General features: G+C 35.0%; 1 protein-coding gene across 1 annotated transcript; it reads right to left on the bottom strand.

The window, feature by feature from the left end:
* Window positions 1–1,677: 1,677 nt before the first annotated feature.
* Window positions 1,678–12,817, bottom strand: LOC103481373 (serine/threonine-protein phosphatase alpha-2 isoform-like). Its single transcript, XM_008436775.2, has 7 exons — window positions 12,406–12,817; window positions 10,860–10,991; window positions 7,940–8,170; window positions 6,178–6,282; window positions 4,775–4,998; window positions 3,156–3,290; window positions 1,678–2,494 (listed from the first exon to the last, which is right to left on the bottom strand). Exons 1-7 carry the CDS (start codon window positions 12,458–12,460, stop codon window positions 2,399–2,401), a joined length of 978 nt encoding a protein of 325 aa, XP_008434997.1. The 5' UTR covers window positions 12,461–12,817; the 3' UTR covers window positions 1,678–2,398.
* Window positions 12,818–13,572: the final 755 nt, after the last annotated feature.

The raw sequence follows: 13,572 nt of genomic DNA, 5'->3' as shown, positions 1-13,572 counted from the left end.
AAGAGTTCATGACCTTTTTTTAAGCCTCCATTCTACAGTAGTACACGTCGCTCCTCACCTCTGTTCCTGTAGAAGGAAGGCAGAGTGATGGACCGGGTTTTGACCGGGTCGCTGATGACAGGAAGACGAATGAGTGCAAAAAACGAGCCGGAGAAATGCCAGAAAAGGACTTCATTTAAATCATTAAATATAGAAAGACGCCAAATTTTTTCGAATAACGGCAGCATCAAATAGTTTTATCTTTAAAAACAAACACTTTGAAACTGTGATTATTTTTATTTAAAATGCAGCTGCATGCAAAGTAAATCTTTACATTTTTGCATTTAATTAAATTAGGGACGTCTTAACGTGTAACCTAGAGTGTAAAAATAAATAAATAAATTAAGCTAAATTTTATTTCTTGAACTGGTGGGAGTGAATTAATGTATTTATTAACACTGCCACCTTGTGGACAAAAGCAAACATCACACACCAAATACAAACTAAACCCTCCAGTGTCTTTTCATTTGGTTCCTTTTTTTTTGGTGCCTTGTGTGCAGGAAAAAAACAAACAAAAAAAACTTGAAGTGTGGCTTCAATTTACACCAAATAAACAAACACAGTAGTGGAAAACATTAAATTCTTCACTTTGTGATGTAAAACAATTGGGATAAATCATGTTTGAAAAAAATGCGAACCTTTTCTGGGAGATGCATCATGAAGAAACGTTTCTCAATGAAACTACAATAACTTATTTAATCAATTTACYCATATCCGTCTTCACTTTATTCTGTGATGCRCATTTTTTGGAGTCCTTCTCCTGACTGATCCCTTTGAACAGTATATTTGTTTGTACTATATGTACAAACTCTAGCCATGACAGACAAGACATGAATGAAATTYAAGACCTGTGAAAAAGAAAATTGCATATTTTATGTTGTAGTACCAAGCTTTTTTGTGCAGAATGCACGTAGCATCATACAGCAATAGAAATGATCCGGTGGCAATGATCTGCATCGTCCAGCCAACGAAACTACATTTACCAGTGATGGGCACAAAATAATTAGCTAGTCAGCCATTAAGGGTTTATTAGCACTGATGAGGTGCCAATAAACTGGTGGGTGAGGCTACCACTAACTAATTAGCTGCTAAAGTTGCTAATTTAAAGTACTGTGAAAGCAGTTTAAAGTACATCAAAGTACTTTAGCAGCCTTCAGCTAATTAGCTGAAAGTAGCCAGTTAGCTACTTTAGCAACTAATTAGCTGTTAACTAGCAGCTAGTTATCTAATAAGCTTAGTGATAGCCTTAACTGCCAGTTTTTTAAATGCTAATAAATTAACAGCTAGCTGTTATTTTAGCGGTAGCCTCAATTACCTCGAGTGACAGATTTGCCTGACAGAAAAATAAAAAATCTAGACTGAGGTTAAACTGCCTCAACAAAATTTAAAACCTGTGATTAGCAGTGTTTAAGGTTAACTTCAAAATGTTCTAATACATTTAAAACACTTTAGAGMCTTAATTTTAGATACATGAAATTAAGACTTTGAGGATGCACAGAAACCCTGCTTGGTTATATTAGAAGAAACAAAAATGTWTAAATCAGTGAATAATTTAGAGTTTAATTCCTGCGAGTAAGCGTGGGTTCAATGTAAGACTGATAATCACAAAAACACAGAAGAAGAGGGAGACACGGCAGCTCAGATTCTCGGTTTATTGGTCAACTCGATGAAAGACTACAAAACGAATTCACAAAAAATCTCTTTCAAGTAATCAAATCTGTACAAACCTAAACTGTATGGGGGGTTTTTACAGCTCTGGCTCATATGAATCYGACGAGTCATTTGTGTTTGTGCGTGTGTGTCGGCGTGTTCTTGCTTGGAAATGATGCAACTCCTCACAGCAAAATAGGCAAGACACGAAACACACACACACACACACACACATACACACACACACACACACCTGTGTTTGAGATTTTACAGTACAGGAACAGGGAAAACAAAACACGCCTCCCCCCTCTTACTCTCTACAAGTATGCTGCCAAAGCCGCCATGACAGCAACCTGTCTCCCAAAAAACACCCTGCGATTTCAGTCTGGTTGCCATAGAGACCGACCCTGTGGTTTCAACGCGGTCAGAGCAAGGGGAAAGTATAAACCTTTCAATAAATTTGCAAAAATGTACATGTGATTTTAATGCTCACCTGCAGACGAGACAAGTTTATAGTCCGCGCACGCACGCACTCATTCACTCAGACAATTCATTACATTAAATGTTTTAAGAAGTACAGATAAAAAAGGAAGAAAAAAAAAAAGCCCTGGGTATAGGTTTGATTTCTGGCTGTTTGGTGAAATAAAGGAGAAGAGAGGTAGAGAGGGCAGGAGGGATGGGCCGGAGGTCGAAAAGCAAACTACTGCTGTCATTTCTTAGCTTTCCTGGGAGGAGTGACGGGGCGGCCGGAGCCCAAGCCGCCTCCGCCGCCGTAGAACAGCTTCTTATCGGCGGGTTTCAGGATCTGTTACAGGAAAAAACACATCAGGAAACGATAAACAAACAGAGAAAGTCATGTTTTCTCTATAGATATTAATATCTGTATTGGTCCCAATAATGGGAGGGGGAAAAAAATCAGTATCGGTAGGSCTGCAACGCAAAATTGTGCTGGACGATAAATTGTCCCAGAAGTTATTGCGATAACGATAATGTTGTTTTGAGACCATTTTTAAGTAATATGATGGTAAAGGCATAATAATAATGCAAGAACGCACTGTGAAGATCAAAAAAAATATTTTAAATGAATGATACGTGCAAAAAAGCTAGTTAGTTAGCCAGCCTGCATCCTGCAATGTAGATGTCTGGACAGAAAAGTCCAGTGAGAATAAAAATGCATGGMATAGACAATTAAATAGTTCTGTAAAGACACAATTTAAGACCTGTGATTTAAGGCCAACTTACTTTTAAGCCCTTATTTTTAGATTTTTAGGACGGACAGACACTCTGTTATGATTTCATTCTCACCATTAAACAGAAATTTCTTGTGGCCCTAAATCTCCGTCTGTCATTTATAATTTCTTTACAAGAGACTAAAAAAAAGTATTAAATTTGGAAATCGAGTTAGGTATGAAAATATCGTAGATTTTATTTTTCATAATTTTCAAAGATTCAGGTGTAACGCTCACCTGGAATGAACACATGAGGGTCTCGTCTACGCTCATCATGGCCCCTGCGTTGTCGAACTCGCCGCAGTAGTTTGGGGCTGAAAACAGCGTCACCAGCTGCCGCTTAGCAAAGAACTCATAACCGTCCTCAACCACCTGAAAACAGACGCAGGAGACGCTCAAAACACAGCAGAGCGAGCAAATAAAAATAATAACACACACAATAATAAAAAAATGGATAAAAATAAGAATTAAAAAAGTTAAAATTTGCTTTCCCCTCCCCAAASTCTCAGTCGTTCAGTTGGGAGTTAAAACGCTCCTTCAAGACGCCAACATGTGTTGATCACCGATTTCAACAAAGGTTTTAAGATCTATAGAACAWTTGATGCTATTAACGACGACACGGCTAACAATTAGCTGAGTAATCGATTATTCTATTGACAGACGATTAATTGATTTTCCCAAAGATTAATTTACTATCCCAATAATTAWTAAATTTTCCAGACAATAAATCGATTGTTCTACTGATTAATTTATTATTCGTACTATTGATTGATTGTTGTGTCGATTAATCGAGTGTTCTGACGATTAATCAAGTAAAGAATTTGCACATTATACTAAATTTTCAACCACTTTGGCTTATTTTGACAGTATTAAAACACATTAAAAATGAAATGCTAATAAATAATTAAATTCCTTTCCTAAATGAGAAAAACACTGTACTGCCTAAAATGCAGCAACATATTCCTTTAGTGTACTCTTGATCATTTGTACCATCTGCAGCTAAAAAAGTACTTTTAAAAATCAACATGTAAAAAGTTCAGCCCTTTCTGCTCAACTTAATATCAATACAGTGCAGGGCTGGTTATTTTTTTAAATGAACTAATTAATAATTGGATAAAAAAAAGTGTTTAATAGGAGTTTGAACCAGGTGAAGCTTCACAGACAAAGGAGATTTTTCATCTTAAATGCAAAATGTTTATATTTTTGTTCAGTTTTGGYTTAATTGTTGCTCTGACTGTGCTGTTCTTTTTTTAAACAAAATAACAGTTTTACTTTTAAATATCTGTGCAGTCCAAATTAGTTGACCTTTATTTCAACAATCGATTAATCACGACTGAGCCGATTAATCATGATCGAGCCGATTAATTAAGCCGATTAATTAAAGGTGKGAAAAGGTAGAGTAGGTAGGAAGGGAAACCAGTAAAGATATTAAAACAAATCAGACAAAAATACAAGTATAGAAATGTTAGCAATATAAGATTTATGTACAATCTACAATCATAAACTAACAGAAATCAATAGCCAGTATTTACAACTCGGAGAGAAGTATAACTGAGCTTCAGCTTTCATTGTTGTTTTTTTGAGAAGTTCCACCTGCTGCACTTCCACAAAACATTTGAAAGTCATCAACCAGCTTGCTGTGAATTCAGAGAGGAAGTTCCCAGCCGACAGGAACAGCACGAGCGCAGAGAGAGCCGAGCCTTGCAGAAACAGGTTCCAACAAGCTGAACACGCCTCGAATAAAAACATTCCTTTGTCCCAACAGATTATTCTAAAACCGAATACAAATAATAATCAATTCAGCTGAAGAACAAGTCGATCTGCTTCTGATGACATCTCTCATGAAAAAAACCGACCTGATGGGCTCGACAAATCAGGTCCATGTCGTGTCTGTGGAGGAACTTGGTGACCACGTCTGCGCCGAAGGTGAAGGAGACGCCGCGGTCGTTCTCGCCCCAGCCCAGCACGTCCTTGTCCGGGTCGGCCCACAGCAGGTCGCAGAGGAGGCCCTGGTCGGGCACGTCGGTGGGACGCATGACCCTCCTGACCTGCTCCATGGACTGGAGGTCCGGGGAAAGGCCTAAAAATGAACAACGTCCGGGTTAAAAGTAGCCGAATCAGCACAAAATATACCAATAATTCTGATTTAGAGCATTTAGAGTTTAAGAAACTGAACCAGTTCTACAGAGATGATGCTATTTAATCACTAGGGATCAGTGGAGATTTAAAAAACTCAATAAATGTAAGCATTTACTGATACGGGCCAAAACGATTAATCAAATTAACCGTGATTAATCAGTTATTGAAATAATCGTCAACATATTTTWAAAAATGACTTATTATTGTGAATTCAATAATAATACAGAGCTTCTTTATTTCACGTTTTATTTTAAGCTTGAAAGCAAAAGTCAACTGATGCCACAGCCTCCAACAAGCTGTTATTTAGCATAAAGTGCAGAACTTTTTACATAAACTGATTTTGGATTATTAAATCTGTGAATTTGACTGATGTTCATTATTTTTTATATTTGTTTCATGTTGGATTCATGTTAATGTGTATTTAAAGACTTAACTTTGAATATATATATATATATATATATATATATATATATACACACACACACACACAAAAAATTCTCAATCAGAAATTGCACGAATTGCACGACCGCCATGGAGTTTCTCCTCGACGCTCCTACGGGTTTAATTGATCAGAGGTTTAATTGATCAATAATTATTTTTTCTTCAAAAGGAGCAAAAAAATTCCTGCGTATACCCAGAACAAAACAACCAAACTAACTTTTACATTTAATTCTGCAAACTACGAAAGTGATTAAACCAGATTTAGGTTTAAGCTCCATCGTCGTCCTTCTGCAAGGTAAAGCTCCTTCATGTGTTCACTCTCTCTTATGTAACCAGAGTTTACAGATCAGCAGTCTGTGTTTACATATTTTCACTCGACGCCGCCATTTTGTCTGAGCCCACTTTCACATGCTTTTTAATTTCTCCAAACACACATATTCACTGTGAAACACTGAYATTTATTCTCAGCGGATGTGTTGAGGGATTACCTACAACACTCTCCAGATCCTTAACCGTTTTATCAGATGTTTTCCAAATGTAAATCCTAATAAGAGTAGGATAAAAATCCACCTAAGCAGCCAAACACAGACTCTCTGGAAACGGGACATAAATAGAGTGAATTTTACGCTCGTTTGGCTGCGACAGAAACGACAGATGAGAGACGGGGAGAGGAGGATACCTCCATGGCAACAGAAGATCTTCTCGTCAACGATGGCGGCGACGGGCAAACAGTTGAAGCAGTCGGTGAAGGTCTTCCACAGCTTTATGTTGTATCGCCTTTTACCTGTGAGAGAATCATCAGAAAGTCTGAATGTCGGATAGTTTCACTCTGCTGCAAACGACAGCGCGTTTCAGCGGGACTGCATGCAGAAGAGAAGRGAAAGTTATGTAATCTGCACTTTTCTTTTTTTGCAGATAAAATCTGAAAAGTGTGGCATGCATTTGCATTCAGCTAAACGGAGTTAATAGTTTGTGAAACAGAACCAAGTGAAAGTAAAGGTGCACCGATTGCAGATTTCTGAAACTGGACCTGACGATTCCAATTTTTGGGTCCATATTTAAACTCTCTGTTATATAGATCTGTTAATTCCCAGTCTTTATGCTTCCACGTTGCCGAACGGAAAAAGAAAAGCAAGCTTTCAGTGTGATGCTCCTTCAGCCTGGAATCAGCTCCATTCTGAACTCAAGAAGTCAGAATTGATTTTACTGGACTCATTTCGAGCGATTCTTAAAAACAGGCAACGGGATTCTTTTAAACAGTGTCACCGTTTTTAAATTGTTTTATACTGTTTTATACTTGTGTATATGTATTAATCAATTTTGTTTTGTAACCAGGTTGTTGTGCACTGCAGACTTCTGCCCAGGTCCCCCTTGAAAATGAGATCTGGATCTCAATGGGGTTTACCTGGTTAAATAAAGGAAATAAAAAAATAAATAAATAAATAAAAAGTTTAAAAATGATAACATTTTTGCCGTTCCAGTTTGCAAAACAGCCCAAAGTAAATCTGACTGGATGAGCCACGCTCTCAGCTTTCCCTTCCACGTCTACCAGTTAATTTCTGAGCACTTTAAACTTCGCAGAATAATAAATGTTCAAGTCTTGCCACATATTTGCAACTGGATTTACGTCTGGACTTTGACTGGGCCATACACTTTTCCCACAGTAAAAACTCAAGMACTTTTCAGGTAAGTTTTTATACTTTTCCAGCGCTGCACTTTGAAGAGAAAAATAATACAAATTAACTAAAGAAAACTTTCTGTTTAGCATTATATCATTTACTACAATTATTAATACGTCTTGTGGTTGTATTTTACATTTTAAAGTCGGGTCAAAAAAGTAAAATATGACAACATTTTATGTTTTGAAACTTGTCTCTTACACACAAACCCTTTACACCCGACTGGTCTGAAAAAGTTTTCTGGAGTTTAGCAAATAAATGTTGGTGATAATAACCTAAAACAATAAAGGTTTAGTCTGATTTAAGTTCAAACAGTGAGAGAAACATTTTTTTATTATTTTTAAATATTTGGTTTCATCTGTAAATAACATTTTCCAAATTTAGGCTCTTAATCAAATGGTAGATTGCATTTTATCACAAAACTGTGCAGCCTGAATATCAAGGACGTTCAAGGACTTTTTACAGAAATCAACCTTGAAAACACGTAATAGAAATAAAAACATTTTCAAAGATTTCAAGCACCCGATTAAAAAAACAAAACAGAAAAGCTGCTAAAATAAGGAAACAAACGTATATATTTTACTCATTAGGATTAATTACTGGATTTTTAGACTACTTTCTGTTGAACGTGAATAAACTGATCAAACATCTACACAATGTAAAAAGTTTTAGGGGCATGAATACTTTTTATRAGCACTACCAAACCAAACTTCTTCTTCTTCGGTGGATAAACGAATACAGTCTGAATTTTTCATGACTTACACTCATCGTAGAAGCCGTATATTCTGTTAATGGAGGCGCACTCGTGGTTTCCCCTCAGCAGGAAGAAGTTTTCTGGGTATTTGATCTTGTAGGCCARCAGGAGGCAGATGGTCTCCAGCGACTGCTTCCCTCTGTCCACATAGTCGCCCAGGAACAGGTAGTTGCTCTCTGGTGGGAAGCCTCCGTATTCAAACAGCCTCAAAAGGTCGTAGTACTGCCCATGAACATCGCCTGGAGGGGGCAAAGAGCAGGATAGTATGGAAGACCAAAAATTACAAAAATAAAAAGAGAAATGTATCCAATTTGTGTAACCTTTTCTTTATATGTGCGTTTTTGTCAAGACTTTTTTAAAAACAAATGTCTGCTTTTGTTTTTAATTATGTCAGTTTTGGTCCTCCATAGAATTGAGCTTAATTTTAATTACATTTTGACTCACAACAGTCATTCAGAGGCAGATCTGATTACTAAAATAAAAATTAATCCATAAAATTCAAAGATTTCATCTGAGGAAGCCCAGACTTCATGTTGAGCAAGTACAGGGTCACGTAGGCAGAAACAACTCCCTTTTAACATCGTCTCCTTTCACTGCCTAAATTGAAATTACGAAAATAAATGTGCTTATAGCTAATTTAGAAAAAATTCCTGTTTTTCAATAAAGTTACTGTGATAAATTTCTTTTAAGAATTAGAAGAATTTTTATTTATTGTTGGAAAATCTAATGATGTTTTTTAAAAAACTGAAACTGTCCTTATTGTCAGGATTGATAGTTTTTCAATTTCTCCATTGAGAAACTTCTCCTGCAAGCAGAGATGGTTGATGCAGTTAGACTGCTTGTTTTTCCATGTATTAGAGTGACAAAACCTTAAAATAATTTTAAAAATGTTAAATAGAAACAAATTTATTAAGCAGGTTTCTTCATTCTTTATTGTACTGTCGTAATTTGAATCTCAACATGCAGCAGTTTTTACTCAAAGCAGCTTAAAAAAACAGAGTGACCTTGTGTCCCGTTTTTGTGGCAGAATTTAGACTAAAAACCATTTTCCAGTCCAAATAAGAAAAACTAAACCAAAAATTTGGGAATGAAATCCTACTTTTCTGTTGTAGATCCTCAGTGATTTTTCTTTTCTAAAATAATTCAGACTTTTTAGTTCATTTCCATAACTGCATGCATGTTTAGGTGGATAAAATTTTTAAAAAGGTACAAGAAACAACTATTTTATGTTTAAAAATAAAAAGAACTGTGAACCTTGGCAGAAAGTTTGGACATTGCTGCTTTAAGGAGGTCCGACTTTAATCTGTAGTGAAGCTAAAACAAATGGAGAAACCAAACTTGGTGCCACTTTTTAAACCTAAAAACATTAAATCCTTATTTCTTTTCAGCCAAAACGTAAAATTAAACTCCTGGCTGCACTGCAGCAGTAATTATTGGTAAAATAGATATTAAATAACTCTACATTTAAAAGAACGAACAGCAAAGTGGTTAAAAGTGTGATTATCCTGTCTGACAACAAAAAGCTAAAGGTTCAACACTTTCTTTGGGGAAGCATTCATTTTTCACACCAACCATTATTTAACAAAATATTCAATAATCTGTGGATTTTTAGCAGAAAAAACTCAAGACATGAGCCTGAATTTAGTGCTGTAATGTAGGGCAGAAGCGATTAATCGTGATTAATCAATTGTTGAAATAATTGTTGACTAATTTAGTAATCGATTGATCATTAACTGGAGTATATATCCATGAAAAAGGGCTGAAATAACAGTTAAAATTGTAATTTAGCCGTAACTGTACATAATTATACACAGTTTGCATTTAAGGTAAAGAAAACCTTTTCTCAGTAAACATGTTCTGAGCCATGTTGCATTTTAAGCAATAAATTATTTTTTTTCTTATGCAAGAATTAATTTGTTTAATTGCATTTTTAAATGCATTTCTAATATTGTATTTTAAAAAGCTTAAGAAGTTAAATAAAAAATCTGCAGAAAGAGCCACATTATCTAGACAATTAATCAATTAATCATTAGAATAAYTGATTACTAAAATAATCATTAGTTTCAGTCGTACTGTACTRATTTTTTTTCTCTCCGCTTTCTGCARAGTACTGCAAACTCRGTCACTTTCTGAACTCCACACACTGTTCCTATGAAGTAACAGTGAATGGTGTCATCAGCACAAAGACTCAGGAGAACAAGTCCAAGGAGAATCGCACTGCAAAACAACACAGCAGCGGCAAGACAACAAAAAACATMATCTCCGCATGCTTTTAATAAGAGAAAGTAAAATCCAAATGCTTATTAAATCCTGCAACAGTTGGAGCTGAAATGATTAATCAAATTTGTCGTGATTAATCAATTCCTGAAACAGTCGTTGTTTAATTGTTAAAGGGAATAAAGGCTCAAAGAAAGACTATTTACTGGGGGAATAACAACATATTTAAAGCAAAACTGTATTTAAAAATGCATATATTTTGCATTTAAGATCAAATGCCTTTTACCATAAAAATGTTTTGGCCAAAACTCCTTAAGTGGCAGTTTTAGCTTCACTCGGTTCAGATTTACTAAATTATTGCATTTTAGGCAAGAAAATGTTTATTTTCTTATTTAAAATGGAATTAATTTATTTATTTGAATCTTTTAATTTATTTCTAAAATAGCACAGGAAAAGAATTAAGTGGCTAAATGAAAAATCTATAGAAAGTGCCATTTTTAAACCCAATTAATCACCAAAACAATCAATTAATCATAAGAATAGTCAACAGATTAACTATTAAAATAATCGTTAGTTGCAGCCCTACAACAGTTTTCCACCTCTTTAGAGAATTCACCATAATGTTAAAATAATCCACAGAGCTACAACTGTCCTCCCAAACTCAAGTGTGTGAAAATGCTCTTGAAGATGACCCTTGACCCCAWGGCTCACCGCAAATCTTGAGGGGCGCCTCCAGTTCTAGCAGGATTGGCTGGCTGAGGAAAATCTCCCGAGACTTCAGGCAGAGGCCGCGGATTTCATTCTCTGTCAGCTGAACGTTTTTACCGGGTCGGGATCCTTTCACTTTGCAGGTAAAACAGAACAAAAAGTTCGTCAATAAAAAACAACGTCTCTTAATAGTCTGAATTTAAATAGATTCATCATTTTGTGCCCAAAAATGCAAACCATTGGTACTGACTATTCCATCTCTACTTTTAAAAATTAGTTTTACACTGGATCCAAGGATGATTTTTACAAGAATTTCGAAACTGTGAATGCAGCTAATATTTAATTGTCTTTTAAAAGACATTTTTCAGATTTCTCAATCAATAATTGTGATATTTTATGTCTGGAAGTAGAAATATTGTTAGAGAAATGGCCCAAAAAAAAAAGGTAACAGGAAAGGACTGAATGTCCTTTAAAAAAAGGTTAAAGTGGTTAAATGAAAACTCTACAGAGTGTGCCATTTACAAAATCCGATTGATCGTCAGAACAATCGATTAATCGTTAGAACAATCGATTGTTCAACAAAAAAGGTGCTGTTCTCCAAAATTAATTATCTTCCAATAGATTTATTAAAAAAAACTAATTTTTTTCATATGCAAAAATAATATGTATTTTTATCTTAGYATCCACAATTTTTGCAATACAATTCAAAAGTATATAAAAAGATTTTTTATATTAGTTAATTTCCTTGAACATAATCTTGCAAACACCCTAATATCAGCAACTATTAAACAYGTTTAATCATTTTTATTTTAAATTATAATAGAATCAATCAACTTTTTGTTGTTTAATAAAAAAGACCAGCTACAGATTGGATACACGATTTATTAAAACAAATATAATTTAATATTCAGATCAAGTAAAATCTTCCAACTTTATCTTAGAATCAGTGACACATTTTATTCTGTTTTATGTATTATACTCTTTTTTTGAAAAAAAGAAAGAAAAGCTCAAAATCTAAAATCGACAAGTCAGAACTCAGAGAAAATCAAACATTTGAATTGGTTACCCTCTAATTTCTAACCTACAAATAGGATGAAATTGTGCTAAAATAAATACCATTTCAAATACAATCGTTTCAAAAATGTTAATATGCAGACACTTTTTTGATAACTGTTAATTTTTTATTTTAGCTATTCAAAATTCCCACCTTTTAGATTATCAAAGATGATTTGAGAAGAAATTCAAGCAAATCCAACATTTCAAGAAATACATTGGATCACTGGAGGCAAAGTTTACATTTTTGCCCAAATCTGAGATAACGCATCCATCCATCATTCTTTCCTTCCTTAAAGTGTCAATGTAAGGTTAGGGAAAAAACAGGTTTAAAATGTCAGAAGTAGCGCTGATCAAACCAAGCTGCTGCTGCACAATTTAAWTGTTCAGCTTCGTTTGCAAATCGCCAAAGATGACTAACTCGCCTAGCATTGACGGCTTCCCTGTTCGCTAAAATGGCACCTATGTGCGGATAAATGTATATTCTGAGTCTTACCTTCGAGCAGGCGCTGTATAATGGAGTCGATGTTCAACTTGTCGGCTTCCGCCATTTTATTACCCTATTTTTGGATCTTGGAATAATCGATAAAATAAAGATGCAGCGGCTTAAAGTGGCTACCGAGTTACTGTTAGCCTAACTACTTTAATCGGCTATCGTTAGCGCGCTAGCTCACTAACCTTGGGGAAAAACTGTCAACCTCAAAGTCTGAGGCCGGGAGTTCAATTAATGAGGATGTGATGGCTGACATGTGCTGCAAAAATAGTAAATTGTCAATATATTTTTAGTAAATATTCCAATTAGCTTTTAAATGTCAGTATTTTTTCCCGTGACACCCCCGTTTATGCCGCAGCCACTAGCACCATGCCATCGACAAAAAAAGGCTAGAAGAGCGTTAGCTCAAAGCGACTGTGAACGGAAGTGGTAAGACTGTTTTTGCGCTGCGATTGGTTAGTTTTCATATGTAGGCGGGATCTAGTGCGTTGTCTCCTCTCCTGGATTGGCTGTATTCGAAGTATGTCAGCATTTTGTTATCTTAAAGTTACAATAAAAAAAAGAACGCGTAGTCGTTCTATGTAAATATGGTAGACTGTGGTGTCATATAATCAAAACAACATTTATGACAATTTTTTAAAATCATTTTTAAACAATGACATTTATTCAGATCTGAACGGTAATTKTAATAGTTGAAAATTACATTTAACATGTGTAAGAAATTCACAGTTCCCAGAACTCTTGTGGGAACCTTTACATTGGTTTGRAAAAAACGTCTAAGTTATTATACAAACAGATTGCTTTAGGTAACATCAGTTTAATGGCTAAATTAGAGGAAATTTTAATAATAGGGGTTACTCCAACATTTAATTTCCTTTTGGGATCAACAAAGTTTTTTTTTGTTTTTTTTTTTAAATACCACATTACAGATATATAAAATGAAATACTCCCTCAGTGGCTTCCTTAATAAAATAATATTTCAGTTCAGAACTACAGAATGGCAAGCATCTAAAAAAGAATTTTGATAGTTTATAAAGAACTTTATGCATTGGTAAAACTTTCAACTAAATGAAAAATATATTATTTTACTGCATCGTTATACAACAACAGTGTGTCTTCAGTCAGAGGCTTTTCAGACGCACTGTAATACAGACTGCTACAGAATATCCT

This window comes from Poecilia reticulata, linkage group LG19, assembly GCF_000633615.1.
Source record: "Poecilia reticulata strain Guanapo linkage group LG19, Guppy_female_1.0+MT, whole genome shotgun sequence".
Taxonomy (NCBI): Eukaryota; Metazoa; Chordata; class Actinopteri; order Cyprinodontiformes; family Poeciliidae; genus Poecilia; species Poecilia reticulata.
Note: the sequence above shows the minus strand (reverse complement) of the source record. Positions and strands in the feature narration are given on the sequence as shown.